This window comes from Oncorhynchus masou, chromosome 31 (genome assembly GCF_036934945.1).
Source record: "Oncorhynchus masou masou isolate Uvic2021 chromosome 31, UVic_Omas_1.1, whole genome shotgun sequence".
Taxonomy (NCBI): domain Eukaryota; kingdom Metazoa; phylum Chordata; class Actinopteri; order Salmoniformes; family Salmonidae; genus Oncorhynchus; species Oncorhynchus masou.
In genome coordinates, this window is record NC_088242.1 from 92,908,486 (window position 1) to 92,927,192 (window position 18,707).

Genomic DNA, 18,707 nt, shown 5'->3' on the forward strand with positions numbered 1-18,707 from the left:
CGGTGTCACTTGAGAGGTTTGGCTATCGGAGGCACTCTTAACGACCACTGATAAGGCCGACTTGACATCTTTAATCACTTCTGCCATTACAGCAGGGGTCATCTTCGGAGAGCCTGCACTTCCAGATGGAGAATTGGACATGCATGCAAGTTTGGAGAGAGAACCTTGCAAGCTGTCCTGCACACAGGTGACGAGGGTGTCCTCTGAGACACCTAAGAGGACTTGTAGCGAGTCAGAGTTGGTTGTCTTCTTCTGCACATCAGACAGAGAGGTGAGAGTCCTTGGAAAAAAAAAAACAGAAATCATCACAGTCAAACAAATAATATGTAAGGCTGTGAGGAACGTTGCTCTGGTGGAGGTGTGTCAAACACATCTGCACCATTGAAAATAGTGGGGAATCGTTGCTTTTGCTCTGGGAAAACACCTTAGTGTGGTGGAGGTGTGTCAACCACATCTAATGATAAAAAATAATAATTTATTCAACTTCTATAGTTCTTTTCATTACAGGTTTGGAGAAAACTAAATTATTCTGTTTTAAAGAGATAAAAATCTAAACTGGCTTGTACAGTTGAAGTCGGAAGTTTACATACACTTAGGTTGGAGTCATTAAAGTCGCTTTTCAACCATCCACAAATTCCTTGTTAACAAACTCTAGTTTTGGCAAATCGGTTAGGACATCTACTTTGTGCATGACACAAGTAATTTTTCCAACAATTGTTTACAGACATATTAGTTAACTTATAATTCACTGTATCTCAATTCCAGTGGGTCAAAGTTTACATGCACTAAGTTGACTGTGCCTTTAAACAGCTTGGAAAATTCCAGAAAAGGATGTCATGGCTTTAGAAGCTTCTGTTAGGCTAATTGACATCATTTGAGTCTGTGGATGTATGTCAAGGCCAACCTTCGAACTCAGTGCCTCTTCGCTTGACATCATGGGAAAATCAAAAGAAATCAGCCAAGACCTCAGAAAAAAAATTGGTTCATCCTTGGGAGCAATTTCCAAACGGCTGAAGGTACCACGTTCATCTGTACAAACAATAGTACGCAAGTATAAACACCATGGGACCACGAGCCGTCATACCACTCAGGAAGGAGACGCGTTCTGTCTCCTAGAGATGAACGAGTTGGGTGCGAAAAGTGCAAATCAATCCCAGAACAACAGCAAAGGACCATGTGAAGATGCTGGAGGAAACAGGTACAAAAGTATCTATATCCACAGTAAAACGAGTCCTATGTCGACATAACCTGAAAGGCCGCTCAGCAGGGAAGAAGCCACTGCTCCCGGAAGCCGCCATAAAAAACCCAGACTACGGTTTGCAACTGCACATGGGGACAAAGATCGTACTTTTTGGAGAAATGTCCTCTGGTCTGATGAAACAAAAATAGAACTGTTTGGGCATAATGACCATCATTATGTTTGGAGGAAAAGGGTGAGGCTTGCAAGCCAAAGAACACCATCCCAACCGTGACGGGGGTAGCAGAATCATGTTTGGGGGTGCTTTGCTGCAGGAGGGTCATGCACTTCACAAAGTAGATAGCATCATGAGGATGGAAAATTACGTGGATATATTGAAGCAACATCTCAAGACTTCAGTCAGGAAGAACAAATGGGTCTTCCAAATGGACATGACATACTTCCAAAGTTGTGGCAAAATGACTTAAGCAGTCAAGGTGTTGGAGTGGCCATCACAAAGCTCTGACCTAGCTAGAACATCGGCAGAAGTTGTGACTCAGTCATACCAGCTTGTGAATGCCAAAATTCTCCCAACCTATTGTGGGAAGCTTATGGAAGGCTACCCAAAACATTTGACCCAAGTTAAACAATTTAAAGGACAATGCTACCAAATACTATTTGAGTGCATGTAAACTTCTGACCCACTGGGAATGTGAAGAAATAAATAAAAGCTGAAATAAATTATTCTTTCTTCTTCTATTATTCTGACATTTCACATTCTTAAAATAAAGTGGTGATCCTAACTGACCTAAAACAGGGAATTTTTACTAGGATTAAATGTCCGGAATTGTGAAAAACTGAGTTTAAATGTACCTGGCTAAGGTGTATGTAAACTATTGAATTCAACTGTATATGGGCATATCTATCCTCTAAAAAATATGTTGAAATTGCTATAAACATCAAATACTGTTTAAGGACAATCATAAATAAAAGGCAGTATTGAAGAATGGTTACGGACATACCTCATGACTGGCTTGGGCAATGGTTTTGGGCAGTAGCTTCCACTGCCCAGACTGCCCATCTCCTTAGTCAGGTAAATCTCCTTTAACTTAAGTTGTTGTGATTCCTGCTCTTCTTCCTCTTCCTGATCCATACAGTTGGAGGAAGGGTAGGGAGTCGGGATGCGAAAGCTATTGTAAGACTTTCGACTGCCTGGCCTCTTAGGTACACCAGCCTCAGTAAATCTCACGCGGGATTTGGTGTTAGACTTATCGTCTAACAAACTGGTGAGTGACGCTGTGAGAGATCTCTGTGACAATGGAGAGGAGGCAGCATCTTGGATGCCCAGTAGTTCGTAAAGACCTGGGATGATGATCTGCATCAGCTTGTCCGATAAAAACTGGACAATCCTCAGACACAAGCCGGCAAGCTGTTGTTTTGTCAGCTGTATTCCAGAAACAGAAGAAGTGTTTTAAAATGTTGCATAGTGCGTCTTTCAAAAGCTTATGAACAAGGTTAAACATTCAGTGATCATTGTATTCTAAATAAGCTTTCAGATCTTACCGGGTCAGAAATGCCATTACGAATCCTACTCCATTGCCTGAAAATTATTCATATGAATTATTCATATTAATAGTATTAATATTGTCAGAAATGTCGGACAGTAGAGTCATCAGATTAGACAGTATTTTACACACGCTTTGTAGCAATTGTTTTGACAACATTGTGGTGTGATGTAACTTTTTCCGCAATGGAAATGTAGTTGATGAATCTGCTTTCATATAATCCTTTACAGGTTTGATAGTAGTACTGTACCAAAGAAAATAGAACATACTCCTCAGTTAGGTTCTGCAGGAAGTTGATAATCAGTGAAAAAGACTCAAGATTTGTCGCACTGTTGAGGCTCTCTTCTTCTGTGGTTTCCACAGTGCTGCTTTGCTTCTGGTAGAAATAAACATTATGAATCTCAAATAATGGCACCAACAGAGTCAAACATAATATTTACAACAAATATCATACTGAAAGAACTTATGAACCGTTAGAGAGTGGAGGAGCATTGGCAAAGTTGGACAAATTTAAACAACTGAAACACAACAGAGATGGTTGTGGTACGTCAACATTGCCAATGATAGCATCACTATAACATTTTATTGGATTAATGTTGTAATATGAAATGACAAGGTCAACTTACCATCTCATTGACAGCTTCAGAGGTCAGGTGGTCATCCACCACACAGACAGGCAGGTCTAGAGACTGGGACAAGGCTCTATGGTCATAACCAGGAGAGAATGGAAACAACATCAGAGCAGTCCCAATGGCAGAATCTAACCACTGTCTTCATGTCAAAGACTCACTTAGTAGTTAATACATGGCCACAAATAATGAGGGGTTCAAATAGATCGGCTGGGGACTTGACCCTACAAATGACTCCAAGAATGACGCCTGACCTGCCCCATAAACAAGTTCTCTCTTATTAGTCTCTCTCTCTTAATCTCCACACAAATATCTAACTGGACAGAGTGTGAGTGGCCTTACCTGACTGTCTCAGTGTCAGAAACATCATAGTCTTGTTGTTCTATGTCCTCCAGGGACATCTCAGCTCCAGCAGACGGGGCAAAGCCCGGGATGATCTCTCAAACTGAAAATAATGACTGTTTATGTGAACTGAACCATTTACAGTGGCTTAAGAAAGTATTCACCCCCCTTGGCATTTTCCCTATTTTGTTGCCTTATAACCTGGAATTAAAATAGATTTTTGGGGGGTTTGTATAATTTGATTTACACAACATGCCTACCACTTTGAAGATGCAAAATATTTTTTATTGTGAAACAAACATGAAATAAGACAAAAAAACAGAGAACTTGAGCATGAATAACTATTCACCTCCCAAAGTCAATACTTTGTAGAGCCACATTTTGCAGCAATTACAGCTAACTATAAGCTTGGCACATCTAGCCACTGGGACTTGCCCATTCTTCAAGACAAAACTGCTCCAGCTCCTTCTAGTTGGATGGGTTCCGCTGGTGTACAGCAATCTTTAAATCATACCCCAGATTCTCAATTGGATTGAGGTCCTTAAACCAAGTGTTGCTTTAGCAGTATGCTTAGGGTCATTGTCCTGCTCAGAATTTCCCTGTATTTAGCGCCATCCATCATTCCTTCAATTCTTGTCCTTGCCGATGAAAAACATCCCCACAGCATGATGATGCCCCCACCATGCTTCACTGTAGGGATGATGTTCTCAGAAAATAGCGTTGTCCTTGATGGCTGAAGAGCTCAATTTTGTCTCCTCTGACCAACCTTCTTCCATATGTTTGGGGAGTCTCCCACAGTGTTTTCAAATGTTTTTCTTTAAGCAATGGCTTTTTTCTGGTCACTCTAACTAAAACCCAGCCCTGTGGACTGTATGGCTGAAGTGGCCCTATGGACAGATACTCCAATCCCGCTGTGGAGCTTTGCAGCTCCTTCAGGGTTGTCTTTGGTCTCTTTGTTGCCTCTCTGGTTAATGCCCTCCTTGCCTGGTCCGTGAGTTTTGGTGGGCGGCCCTCTCTTGGCAGGTTTGTTGTGGTGCCATATTCTTTCAATTTTTTAATAATGGATTTAATGGTGCTCCTGGGATGTTCAAAGTTGGTGGTGCCCCTTGATGTTCGATCGGGTTCAGCTCCGGGCTCTGGCTGGGCCACTCAAGGACATTCAGACACTTGTCCCGAAGCCACTCCTGCATTGTCCTGTCTGTGTGCTTAGGGTCGTTGTCCTGTTAGAAGGTGAACTTTTGCCCCAGTGTGTGGTTCTGAGCACTCTGGAGCTAGTTTTCAACAAGGATCTCTGTACTTTGCTCCATTCATCTTTCCCTAGATTCCGACAAGTCTCCCAGGCCCTGCTGCTGAAAAACATCCCCACAGCATGATGCTACCACCACCAGGCTTCACCGTAGGGATGGTGCCAGGTTTCCTCTAGACGTGACGCTTGGCATTCAGGCCAAAAGTTCAATTTTGGTTTCATCAGACCAGAGAATCTTGTTTCTCATGTCTGAGTCCTTTAGGTGCCTTTTACTGAGGAGTGGCTTCCGTCTGGCCACTCTATCATAAAGGTCTGATTGGTGGAGTGCTGCAGAGATGGTTGTCCTTCTGGAAGGTTCTCCCATCTCCACAGAGGAACTGGAGCTCTGTCAGAGTGACTATCAGGTTCATGGTCACCTTCCTGACCAATGCCCTTCTCCCCTGAATGCTCAGTTTGGCCCGGGCGGCCAGCTGTAGGAAAAGTCTTGGTGGTTCCAAACTTCTTCCATTTAAGAATGATGGAGGCCAATGTGATCTTGGGGACCTTCAATGCTGCAGGCAGTTTTTGGTATCCTTCCCCAGATCTGTGCCTCAACACAATCCTGTCTCTGAGCTCTACGGACATTTCCTTCGACCTCATGGCTTGGTCTTTGCTCTGACATGCACTGTCAACTGTGGGACCTTAGGTATGTGCCTTTCCAAATCATGTCCAATCAATTGAATTTACCACAGGTGGACTCCAATCATGTTGTAGAAACATCTCAAGGATGATCAAGGGAAACAGGATGCACCGGAGCTCAATTTCGAGTCTCATAGCAAAGGGTTTGAATACTTATGTAAATAAGGTATTTCTGTTTTTTTCCATATTAAATTGCAAAAATGTCTAAAAAACTGTTTTTGCTTTGTCATTATAGGATATTGTGTGTCGATTGATGAGGAAAATGTTGTCTGTAATCCATTTTAGAATAAGGCTGTAGCGTAAAAAATGAAATGTGTAAAAAGTCAAGGGGTCTGAATACTTTCCAAATGCACTGAAGCAGTCTATAAGATATATCTTATTACAGTTTAGGCCTACCTTGTTATTTTCTTCCATCTGGCAATATCATATTAATGGATTAAATCTATTTAGTTTGTTTTGTTGCTAGTATTTTTATTAATTGTTTGAAAATACAAGTATTATCTACTTTCTGAAGGACAGCCAAGTTGATAGGCAACATAGAACCTACAGACAATTATGACATCATTGGAACACATGCACGTGTCACAAACACCTTTAGCCCAAAAAAGCAGTGTAGCAGTGCTGCCCAAGCTGGGGGCGATACACTTTTATTAGGCTTTTATTCAGATTCACAAACAATGCTCTACTTGAAGTCAATGAGTAAACATGTAGCAACATGGCTGAGCTTTAACGTGTAAGTAGAAGTTGACACTAACCATATGTATAATCCTAAAATGCTTGCCCTAAATACCAGTCTAGAACCCAGGTATGTCTCCTGCTATTTATAGTATCTTTCAAGTACATCTTATTACAGTTTAGGCCTATCTTATTATTTTCTTCCATCTAGCAATATCATTTTAAGGGCAAATACACACATGTGTTGTAGGCCAATGAACTCCATAGTTTTAATCAGAGTTTATAATAAGGAAGGGGAATTCTGTAACAGTTTATGACATCAAAGGTATGGCAGCTATGGAGAATCATTTTCAAAACAATGTCCAAAGCGGGAAATCATTGGATGTGATTCATTCGATTCTATGCAATTTCATCTTTGAGGACTGACATGGAAGCAACCATTACACAACCCTGAACTCAATAACCCCACCCCAGTTTCAGAAGAGATATCAAACCATATCTTGTCATTCTGTATTACATCCATCACAACTGGACAGTGATGGATGGCTATATGGAGCATCCTTGTCCATCATGTTCAGTGTGTTAGTGCTCTCACCACAGCGAGGCAGCAGAGTACCAGTTGAGGTAGGTGCAGGCAGAGCGTAGTAATTAAAGGCAGTGTCCAATGTATAAGAGGTAGCCTATCCATCCCCATATCAACACCTGCAGCATCTCATGACACGCGCTCACACTCCCCCATTTACCACAACTTCCAAACTAACTGGACCTAAAACAACGTGTAACTTCGTGGCCATTCCAAGTCAGGATCACACCTATTACCAAATAGCTAAAGAGGATAAACCACAAATAAATTCATGTTTCCTAAAACAATGTGTAACTTCGTGGCCATTCCAAGTCAGGATCACACCTATTACCAAATAGCTAGAGGATAAACCACAAATAAATTCATGTTTTGTAGGGGGGAGTTGACGATTATGTGGTGGTTGTTTCACTATCGATGATGAAATTGCATTAAATCAAAAGAGTCAGACCCAATGATTTACTGTTCGTAAGGACAGAGTGCCACTAGTAATATTGAACATTAAGTCGAAATGTAGCTAGGGGAGTTCAAGATCCAAGATCACATTTTCTTTCTATGTTTTAGCCCATCTGTCAAGTGTTGGTTGTCCAGTAAAAAACTCAAACTTCGAATTAAGATTATCAATCAGATTCTGTGATCAATGTGAATCTGTGAACAGTCTTGTGAATCTTTACTAGAGTCCCCATTAGCTAACGCCATAACGTTAGCTAATCTTCATGTGGTCCAACACCAATTGATAAGACATTACAAACAATTACAAATTAAGACTTTACAAACATTTAACAAGTAGACAATACAGACAATTAAAATACCTGACATTCAACATTCAGTTGATGCTTTGTAGGTGATGCAATAGCTGTAAACTATAGAGCTCGTGGCCAAGGTGAGTTAAGCGGCTGGAGTGGTTTCCTGTATGCCCATGCTGCACATAGCCCACCCCAATGCACTAGTTAGCCTAGTAAACAAGCCTAAACACCGCGGGTAAATTGCCACTATTCACTGTTACAGGGGTCAGAGATCACAGCCAGAAGCCTACCACTACCAACAGGCTACAACTGTTCAGTATTGTTGTCTAATTTATGGACATCGTCTATGTGACTTTTTTAAACTATCAAGTAGGCCCAACACAGCTTCAGAAGATGTAGGTACATTTGACCAATATTCATGTATCTATTTTTCAGTTAGCATGGTCATGTTACCTTTCACGTGAGAAATATTAACCAAAGCATAATTTCCCTTGCCTATCTCCTTCAAAATACTGCAAGCTACAGAGCTATATAAATAATGACTGTATTGGCATGATTCCATACCTTATTATTGACTTCAATTGGAGGTGCAATTCACTCCTTTTGACGAGTAGGTTTGGTCCTCATTTCCAGAGCAAATGTGCAACAGTTCTACACACACATATTTAACTGTCTGTTTTCATTACATCATCAACTACCTTTGTTACATCACAAAGCCAGCTGGCTAAATCTGGCACATTTACAGAAATACAGTAGATTGTCCCTGTCAAATACATTTGATAAAAAATAAATGTCCCAAACAAATAGTGGTGGAAAAAGTCCTCAATCAGTCAGTTGCAAACAGTATGACTCAAGTAAATGTGAAAGTTGCCCAGTAAAATACTACTTGGGAAAGTATTTGGTTTGAAATATTCTCAAGTATCATAAGTAAAAAATTAAAATTAAGCAAAGCAGACAACACAATTGTATTGTTTTTTTAAATGTAAGAATAGCCAGGAATAGCCACTCCAACACTTAGACATAATTTATAAACTAAGCATTTGTGTTTATAGAGTCTGCCAGATCAGAGGTAGGGGATGTTCTCTTGATAAGTGTGTGAATTGGACCATTTTCCTGTCATACAAAGCATTCAAAATGTACTTTTGTGTATCAGGGAAAGTGGAAGGAGTCAAAAGTAAATTTTTGTCCTTTATGAATGTACTGAAGTTGTCAAAAATATAAATATTTAAAGTACCCCCAAAACGATTTAAATCATTTTTACTTAAGTACTTTGCACCACTGAAAACAAACCTTTTCTAATGTCTCTATATCACTGGCTTGCAGGGTTTTCACCATTGACCCTTCATGTAATGCTATCGAAGTTCAAGATCCATCTTGGCTTAATGTAGGTAACAAGTATTGAAGGTGTATAACTTAAACTTTTGTTAGACAACGTTCACGTTCGTAATGATAGTTTATTACACTTGTCTGAGCAGTCAAACTGGTATGAAAAATATCCCATTAATAATAGAAAAGACAATGTTCAGAATACCTGGAGTGACAATTGATGGAAAGGGTTTACAGTATTACAAAAGTTTGATTAAAAACAGAATATTTATTCACCCACAATTTATTCTTGGCGCGCTCTTTCAACTTGAAAATTAAGTTATTTTTGTGGCTTAAAAATAGAGTACAAACTCAGTCTGTACATTACTTTAATATTAATAACCAATATCAAGGCATCATTATACAGAGAAAGACATACAAATGCTACCGTCTACCAACATCAAATAAATGCTGATGACAGACATATTTATGCAAAAAACAGGGGGTAAATTAATTTAGATACAGTCACAAGCTCCAATTTGAATGGCAGCAGGGAGAATAATGTTTATTGGTCATTAACAGTCTCATGATGTCCGGGCCTTCATTTGAGGAAACTTCTCCTGGAGCCCGGCTTGCTTTTGTCCCTCTCCGTTCTGCTTTCTGTTCTTAGCACGGAGGTGTTTCTCTAGGACGAAGCCTGGAAAAAATAAAGAAGACTAATTGTGACAACAGACGAGTGCTTTTGCCCTTGTGAAGTTGAAGCTGACCCCGGACAAAACCAGGTCACATCTTGTATAATTTAAGTGCTCTGCTTGGAGGTTATCCTACTGTACACTGTTAAAAATGAATGCATGAACAATATTTCTTACCTCATATGGGGGGTGACAAATAGGGGTGTGTAGAAACGTTTGCATCGCTTGTACCAAGGAAGGGCATGCTCTCTAAACCGGTACCTAGAAAAAAAATACAATGGTCGCAGAGTGTACAATAACATTCAAACTTGCCATTTGACACCTATGAAGTAACTTTGAATATTTTTCAGGGGAACTGCCTGTGTTTGCTTCGGGTACCTAATTCCTCACCCCCGATAGTTTTCCAAAGACTGTTCACTTCACTCAATGTCGGCCATGCTAACATGCTACATTTTGTACAGCATGTTTGAAAATTGAATGGCAAACGAGGAGAGTAAGGTGAAAGCAACACTTTGTTGTGGAAGGAGATATTGTATGAAGGTGGTGTGTTGTGTATGGAATCTCCGTACCAGTAGACCCGTCCAAAGATATCCTTTCTCCAGGCCCCAGGTCTTGCTCTCTCCTGACCTGTCTGGAGCAAGCGGAGAGCGTCTTCTCTCTCCTTCACCACTGTGTCTCTTCATGGACCTTTCAATCTGAGGACATAAGGGTTGTCTCAATTTTTGTGGACTGGAGTATCCACATTCATACTTAAAGGTATTAGTTGAAACAATAACACGTCTCCAAAAGAGAGCCATTGAGAGCTGTCATTGACATTAATCCTTCCCCTTTTATATTCTTGTATTATTACCTATGCCCTACTAAACATTTTCAGATGTTTAATAATGGGGAACCTGGTCAGATGTTTAATAATGGTGAACCTGGTCAGATGTTTAATAATGATGAACCTAGTCAGATGTTTAATAATGGTGAACCTGGTCAGATGTTTAATAATGATGAACCTAGTCAGATGTTTAATAATGATGTGAACCTGGTCAGATGTTTAATAATGATGTGAACCTGGTCAGATGTTTAATAATGATGTGAACCTGGTCAGATGTTTAATAATGATGTGAACCTGGTCAGATGTTTAATAATGATGTGAACCTGGTCAGATGTTTAATAATGATGTGAACCTGGTCAGATGTTTAATAATGATGTGAACCTGGTCAGATGTTTAATAATGATGTGAACCTGGTCAGATGTTTTAATGAACCTGGTCAGATGTTTAATAATGATGTGAACCTGGTCAGATGTTTAATAATGGTGAACCTGGTCAGATGTTTAATAATGGCGAACCTGGTCAGATGTTTAATAATGGTGAACCTGGTCAGATGTTTAATAATGGTGAACCTGGTCAGATGTTTAATAATGATGAACCTCGTCAGATGTTTAATAATGGTGAACCTGGTCAGAAGTGCCGTGTCATCTACCTTCTTCAGTCTCTCTGGACTTGGTATCTGAATCCTTTGCCTTTTGGACTCCTGCTCAGTGGTAAGCAGCATGTTCTTCTCTTTCAGGAGCACATACCTGTGAGAACAGTTTAGTTCATGGATATTCATTCTGGAGGTCAGTGCTCTTCAATGAGCACTGTTACATGCGCACTATAATGTGATTGTGATAGGTTAATGTAATAGTTCTTTAAGGTTAATGTAATAGTTCTTTAATGTTTACATGCTTTGCAAAAAGAACGATTTCCTTAATAATCCTGTTTACATGGACACATCTGAGAATGAGGCTACATGATGGGATTTTGAAAAATGCAGAAAATCGCCAATCACAAACGTTCTACCATGTTATTTTTGTGAAAACTATTTGATTCGGAGTTCGGACATAAAGTTTGTATGTGAAAACTATAAAATACATACTTTCAGTTTTTCCGAACACACTTCACTCGCGCATACATGGTGCTGACACATACACAGATCATATACACCGCTGGAAAGCAGATTAAGCTGTTTACATGTCCTAATAATTTGAAAGATAAATCAGAAAACCAGGTATTTTAATCAAGTTATGCTTACTTCGATTATGACCTTACGCAGAGTAAGTTGTTTACATGGCTCATGCCATACTCTGCCTACTGCCATAATCAGTTTAATATCAAATTATTAGTGTGCATGTAAACACACTTAGTGTCAACATCCACCACCTACCAGAGCTTGTGTAAGTCCTCATTACTTTTTGTCCTTAGTTGCTTGGCCATCCATGGTGCTCCTACAATTAATCATGAAATTAATCCATTTCATACTCAGTCCCTTAGTCAGAGGAAATTTATTTATTTTTAAAATTTAAAAAAAGCTTTGCTTTGGTGATCAGATATACGGTCAAAAGGCTAACCTGACTTCACGGTTGCCTCCCCCCAGTTTTCAGGTATGTCGGAAAACTCCTCAAGTTCTCTCCTGCTGGTGGTTGTGTGCAGAGGTCGACACTGACGGACAAGGCCCACATGACTGTGCGAACTTGAGCTAAAAAGAGGAGATGTTAGCCTAACAGAGGGGACAACAGCAGATTTAGGTACATGGTAAAATACATTCATCAGCATCCTCACCATTGCATTACATTACAGACAGTGCCATGGTGGTGATAGCTCATGGTAATGACACACATTTCCATTACATTACACATAAGAATCATTGAACGAAGGCATCTTCTGTACCTGGGAGTTTAGTTAAGAGCTGCTAAACTCAATCTAAACATTAACATGCATCTCTTGTGGTACGGTTTTGGAAGTATATTGAACTATATCTTTCAAATCAACGATAAAAGATTTTCATAAAACAAAGATTACATTGATACATACCTTTTATAGGGTTAGGGTTCCCACACGGTCATATGTTACGTCATGTGTTTACAGACAGAAAACAGAAGGACCATCTGTGCTAATTATCTATCTAACAGGCACTGAACACCTGAGGACGTCTCATAATAAAGACTGGAATGGCGTGAATGGAATCAAACACATGGAAACCATGTGTTTGAGTTCGATACCATTCCATTAATTCCATTCCAGGCAATACTATGATTCCGTCCTCCTCAATTAAGGTGCCACCAACCTCCTGTGGTGTACAGTAAGTGCATATTTTGCATTTGTGAAATTATTTGGATGTGATATGAAAGTTAAGGGCTTTATGTTTTAGAACAATATCGCAATTGAGAATCAAATCACGTTTAGATCGAGTATTTGGTTGTTGGAAACGGTAGGCTTTAGATTCTTACCTGTGAGTATAAGACTGAGATTTGGTCAACGTGAGAGCAGCCTGTTGAGCTGATAAGGGTGTAGATATCCTAAAAGCGTTTTGAAACTGTCTGCAAAGTGTCAAAACACATCCGGTTGAGGTCACCGCATTGTTTGCTCTAATACTCTACCCAGGATGCATCATCAAAATAAATAAACACACGTAAATACTTTTATCAATTTTAATCGTGAACAAAAGCTAATAAAAAGCAACATATTGGAAATTAAATATTTACATAAATTCTTTATTTTGTTATTCGCATATGTTTTCCCTTAGTAAATATGGCTGCTTCGACTCTACATGGTCAAAGCCAATCACAAAGGCGTCTGCCAATCTGCTTGCCCTCAGTAGCGATGGTGGGCATGAGTGTTCTTCGGTCTGCCGCTGCTTTTGCAGCCAGGCTAAATCCTCTAAAATCGGGGAATTCTGTGGTGAATTTGCTCAGCAGAACTGCACAACGCACAGATAAAGGTAAATGGTATTCCACGTTTCCAACATCTACAATTCCTTCTTTCGTGGTGGGCATTTCTTATTGTGACCTTGTAGCTAGTCCTGTGTGACTGGCTAACGTTAGCTTCCTGCTAACGTATTCTTATCGTTGCTAGTTGGCTAGCTAGCCATGGCATGACCTAGTTAGCCATCTTTCTCTCAAGTGTCTCCGCTTGCCAGCACTACAAACGACAACATACACATTTCATTTTACTGATTGATTTTCATAGTTTTCAAACGACTTGTGATGCTCATGAACTTGACGTGTTGTTGACCTGCTTAGTGGACAAACGATAGCTGCTAAGCTAGCTAACAGCCAAGCTAGATACGCACAGCCTTGCTAGCACAACACACACCAAAACAACTGAATTTTCTTTCATCCAAGTGTCACAGTGATGACAGAATTTCATTTTTGACACAACACTGAACAATAGTTAGCTAGTTGGAAAGGTTGCTAGTTAGTTACCATTCAACCGTTTCCTCTCTAGGTGCAGCAACACAGTAATGCTTTATATGCACACATAAATCATGTGTTGCCGTGTTTAACATCCCTGAAAACGTTGCTTTGCAGTGGCAGTCCGCTGGGGAAGCCATGGGAAGCAGATGTTTATCATCAAGCCCACTGGCTTCTATGACCGGAGGTTTCTGCAGTTATTGGTAAGTTTCTAGTTATTCAGACTAAAACTAGTTCTCAAACTCTAGGCACAATTTGATTGAGAATAGCATTTGTCACTTGTGCAGAATACAACAGGTGTTGACCTTACCCTGAAATGCTTACTTACAAGCCCTTAAACAACAATAGTTTTAAGAAAAATTCGGAGGTATCTCTGCGGTTTTCAGCAGTTAGCTTCAGCCAAGACTGGCTCATGTGAACTGCAATCCCGGCGCTGTGTTGTAACGTTTAGAAAAGTCAATCATCGGCTTTAGAGACAAATGGTCCTCAATTTTCATCAGCGAGAAAGAATCTTTCAAATAAGAAACATTAGCAGTTCACAAATCCATACAGCTATATGTGCCTCCATCTGACGAAAATACACTTACGCTTACATACAGGTGTTCGGAGCATGTTAGATAGCTAATTAGCATAGGTGGTCGCCTCTGTTGTCTGTAAACAAGCGCTGTAACATGGAGATATGGCTGTGTGGGAACACTAACTATATATAGTTGTGTATCAATTTGAGCCTTTTTTGTTTTTCCTTATGCTTCCAAAACCGTACCGCAAGCAGTGCGTGTTAATGTTCAGACCAAGCGTCAGGGCACTTAATAAAACTCCCCCATACAGAAGATGCCGTTGTCCAATGACTCTTACGTGTAATGTAATAGAACTGTGAGTCATGATCAAGGACTGGAACTATCCTATTTACATCACTGTCCACAGCACTGAACCACTTCATTCACTAACTTATTCACCCCCCACTTTTCTTCCTAGAAATTCTATATCCTGCTTACTGGAATCCCAGTTGCGGTCTTTGTGACATCCGTGAATGTGTTTGTCGGTGAGTGTGTGTAGATATTTCCATTGTACAGAAATGTTCCATTTTTAAATGGGACAGGGGTGATGATGAAGACACTGGCACTTTCAGTTCATGTTTATGGAGAAATATGGTAAAATATAAATTAACCTAAATATTTAATTCTGTTTCTTTTTAAGGTGAGGCTGAGCTGGCTGGAATTCCTGAAGGTTATGAGCCTGAGCATTGGGAGTACTACAAGGTACTACGATCCCGCGGTTATATTCACTCATCACAATCCATGCCTTATTAGCAAATATCAGAAGTGACTAGTCATTCTATCAGAAAATGAATGGCATCAGCTTGCCTTTAAATCTGAACAAAACATTCACATTGGAGATACCACTGGAGATTGCTTACAATAAGACTTGGGCAAAGTTGATTGTGAGTCCTATTGTTGTCCCTGTATTTGCAGCATCCTATCACCAGGTGGATCTCACGGACCTTCTATGACTCCCCAGTGAAAGACTATGAGAAAATGATGGCTCTGATCCAGATTGAGTCTGAGAAGGGTGAGATGAGGTGAGTGTCACACAGTGATGAGCTGCCACTGACTGCATAGCCTGTATCTAATTGGTTTGCTGCCCAAACATTTAGGTCCTCTTGCAACATAGTGCTTGCATTCCTTATGTTTTGTATTAACAAAAAAATGGAAGGTAAAATATTAAAGAAAAGACTGACAATACACATCTACTTTTTGGCCAATTTAATGTTTTTGTACCTGCAGATTGAAACAGCTAGAGGTGCGTAAGCAGATGAGAATGAAGGGAGATGGACCCTGGTTCCACATTGAGACACTGGACAAGAATCTGGTCGACAACAGCATCAAATCAACGCCTGACAATTAAACCAACCGGTCCAACCACCCAGTCTAAACTGTCAGTGCCACGTGTTGATGGCTCACTGTTTGTATATTATTTTATTCATGACTAAAATAAAGTAAATGTCAATACTTTGAAAGGCTGTTTTTCATCTTTAGACATGTATTTTCTGTTAATGGGCTTCACAATTACAATTTGGTTTAGCCGGGGTGCGTTCATTTGGCTAAATATTTTGCAACGGTACGTACTGAACGGCCCATTCTCTCGCAGTGGTGCACAACTGTCTTTCAACTTTCTTTTGAGTTATTGCTCCCATTTGTTGTGATGAAATGACAATGTTCACCGACAGGTCGTTTATGCTTCCTCATACCTAAGAAAAGTGACTTTGTCATAACCAATGAATGTCCACTGGATGGCTGTGCTGTGAGGAATGTTTCTCCCTCATTCTGCATTGATATGAAAACAGTGAAAGATATGAAACGAAGTGAACGCGCGATCATGTAATGATTGATACTCTCGGGACATTTGCTTTCACAACAATGCAGATCAGATAAGCCTTTTAAGCTGCATCCTTGGACTGATTACAGAAGTTGGGGTAAATTTAAATGACAGGAAACAGACTATGGTAAAAGTTTGCAAGCCAGAACAACTCAGATAGGCTCCTGCCTATCTGCTGTTTTCTGTAGTGTTAGGCAGATTGATGTACAAGTACACCCTACTGGACAGGGCGCTAGTCTATCGCGGGGCCTTACCCCGAGTGTAACTCAGCCCATTCACATTCTCTAAACTTAGTACAATATAAAAATGTTCCACAACAAATTATGTTTGGTGTAAATGCATGTAATTTGGTGTTCATATAAGTGTCTAGGTCATTATATAGTAAACCTTGAGTGTCAGGATAATAATTACTTCAGCATATGTATTTTGAAATACATTTCAGAATTAAATTGTTACAAGAATTATATATTTGAACCTATTCCGAGCCCAAAAATGCCAAATTCAGTTTCCTAGTTCCGACTAGCATTTGAAAGCGGTATTAAGACACTGGCTCGAATCTAAAGGTACACATACCACAGTGGGTGCGAGGCTGTGGCTTTTAGGCCTCCCAAGGTCTCACACCCACTGAAATTTGGTGGAGGATCGGTGATCATCTGGGGGTGCTTCAGCAAGGCTGGAATCGGGCAGATTTGTCTTTGTGAAGGACGCATGAATCAAGCCACGTACAAGGATGTCCTGGAAAAAAACTTGCTTCCTTCTGCTCTGACAATGTTCCCCAACTCTGAGGATTGATTTTTCCAGCAGGACAATGCTCCATGCCACACAGCCAGGTAAATTAAGGTGTGGATGGAGGACCACCAGATCAATACCCTGTCATGGCCAGCCCAGTCTCCAGACCTGAACCCAATTGAAAACCTCTGTAATTTGATCAATAGGAAGATGGATGGTCACAAAGCATCAAACAAAGCCGAGCTGCTTGATTTTTTTGCGCCAGTAGTGGCATAAAGTCACCCAACATCGATGTGAAATACTGGTGGAGAGCATGCAAAGACGCATGAAAGCTGTAATTGAAAATCAGGGTTATTGTACCAAATATTGATTTTTTTAAACTCAAACTAAGTATTAAAACATTAGTATTGTGTTGTTTAAAAATGAATATTAACTTATTTTCTTTGCATTATTTGAGGTCTTACAAAACTGCATATTTTTTGTTATTTTGGCCAGTCATTTTCTGCAAATAAATGCTCTAAATGACATTTTTTATTTAGAATTTTGGAGAAATGTTGTCAGTAGTTTATAGAATAAAACAAAAATGTTCATTTTACCCAAACATATACCTGTGAATAGTAAAACCAGAGAAACTGATCATTTTGCATTTTCCAGAGTTGTATATAAAAAAAGAGAGCAGAGCAATGTGTGGGGATTTCTTCATATATTATTTTTATATATATATTGTTCCAGACAATTATTAAGATTTGAACATGTTTAAGATCTGAGAAAGAGAGAATTCTGTAAAATGACTCACTCCAGGCTCCATTGAATTTACATCTACTTGATTTGCTCTAGGGGAGAGAGAGAGTGGATTTCTTAGATATTGTTTTGTTTTTATAGAGCTGTATATTGGTCCAGGCTATATACTATGCAAGTCTCCATTGAGTTGCATTGGATTGGCTTATACAGAATATACTCTAGCGGGATGTGTGTGTGTTTGAGAGTGTGTCAAAGTGTGTGTGTGGATTTCTTTACATATTGTTTTTATATATACACTGAGTGTACAAAACATGCTCTTTCCATGACTGACCAGGTAAAAGCTATGATCCCTTATTGATGTCACTTGTTAAATCCACTTCAATCAGAGTAGATGAAGGGGAGGAGACTGATTTAAAGAAGGATTTTTAACCCTTGAGACAATTGAAACATGGATTGTGTATGTGTGCCATTCAGAGGGTGAATGGGAAAGACAAAAGATTTAAGTGCCTTTGAACGGGGTACGGTAGTAGGTGCCAGGCGCACTGGTTTGTTGCAAGAACTGCAACGGTGCTGGGTTTGCACGATCAAACGGGTTTCCAATATGTATCAATAATGCTGCACCACCCAAAGGACATCCAGCCAACTTGACACAACTGTGGGAAGCATTAGAGTCAACATGGGCCAGTATCCCTGTGGAATGCTTTCAAACACCTTGTAGAGTCCATGCCCCAACGAATTGAGGCTGTTCTGATGGCATGACGTGATTCATGAAATGTATAAAGAACAGTAACCCCTTGTGTCTAGAGACTAAATATAGTACAATATCACAAACTTGTTTATACACCCAATATTGATAAGATGCAGACTTGTGGTACAAAGATAGCATACATTTGAAAGCATTAATCTGTGTAGAAAATTAGTTTTATCACTTATTGTACTCTCAGTACCAACCCTGAAAAGTCACTGTGGTCAAATAAGCTGTTTTCCCTTCATAAGGACACTACA

General features: G+C 39.9%; 1 protein-coding gene and 1 pseudogene across 1 annotated transcript; one reads left to right on the top strand and one right to left on the bottom strand.

Annotated features, from left to right (window-relative positions):
• Window positions 1–8,982: 8,982 nt before the first annotated feature.
• LOC135525064 (large ribosomal subunit protein uL29m-like) lies at window positions 8,983–13,128 on the bottom strand (annotated as a pseudogene).
• A 102-nt stretch (window positions 13,129–13,230) lies between these two features.
• Window positions 13,231–15,873, top strand: ndufb5 (NADH:ubiquinone oxidoreductase subunit B5). The gene is made up of 6 exons (XM_064952562.1): window positions 13,231–13,384; window positions 13,974–14,059; window positions 14,832–14,898; window positions 15,054–15,115; window positions 15,329–15,435; window positions 15,641–15,873. The coding sequence occupies exons 1-6, from the start codon at window positions 13,267–13,269 to the stop codon at window positions 15,759–15,761; spliced, it is 561 nt and encodes a 186-aa protein (XP_064808634.1). The 5' UTR covers window positions 13,231–13,266; the 3' UTR covers window positions 15,762–15,873.
• The last annotated feature ends 2,834 nt before the right edge of the window (window positions 15,874–18,707 follow it).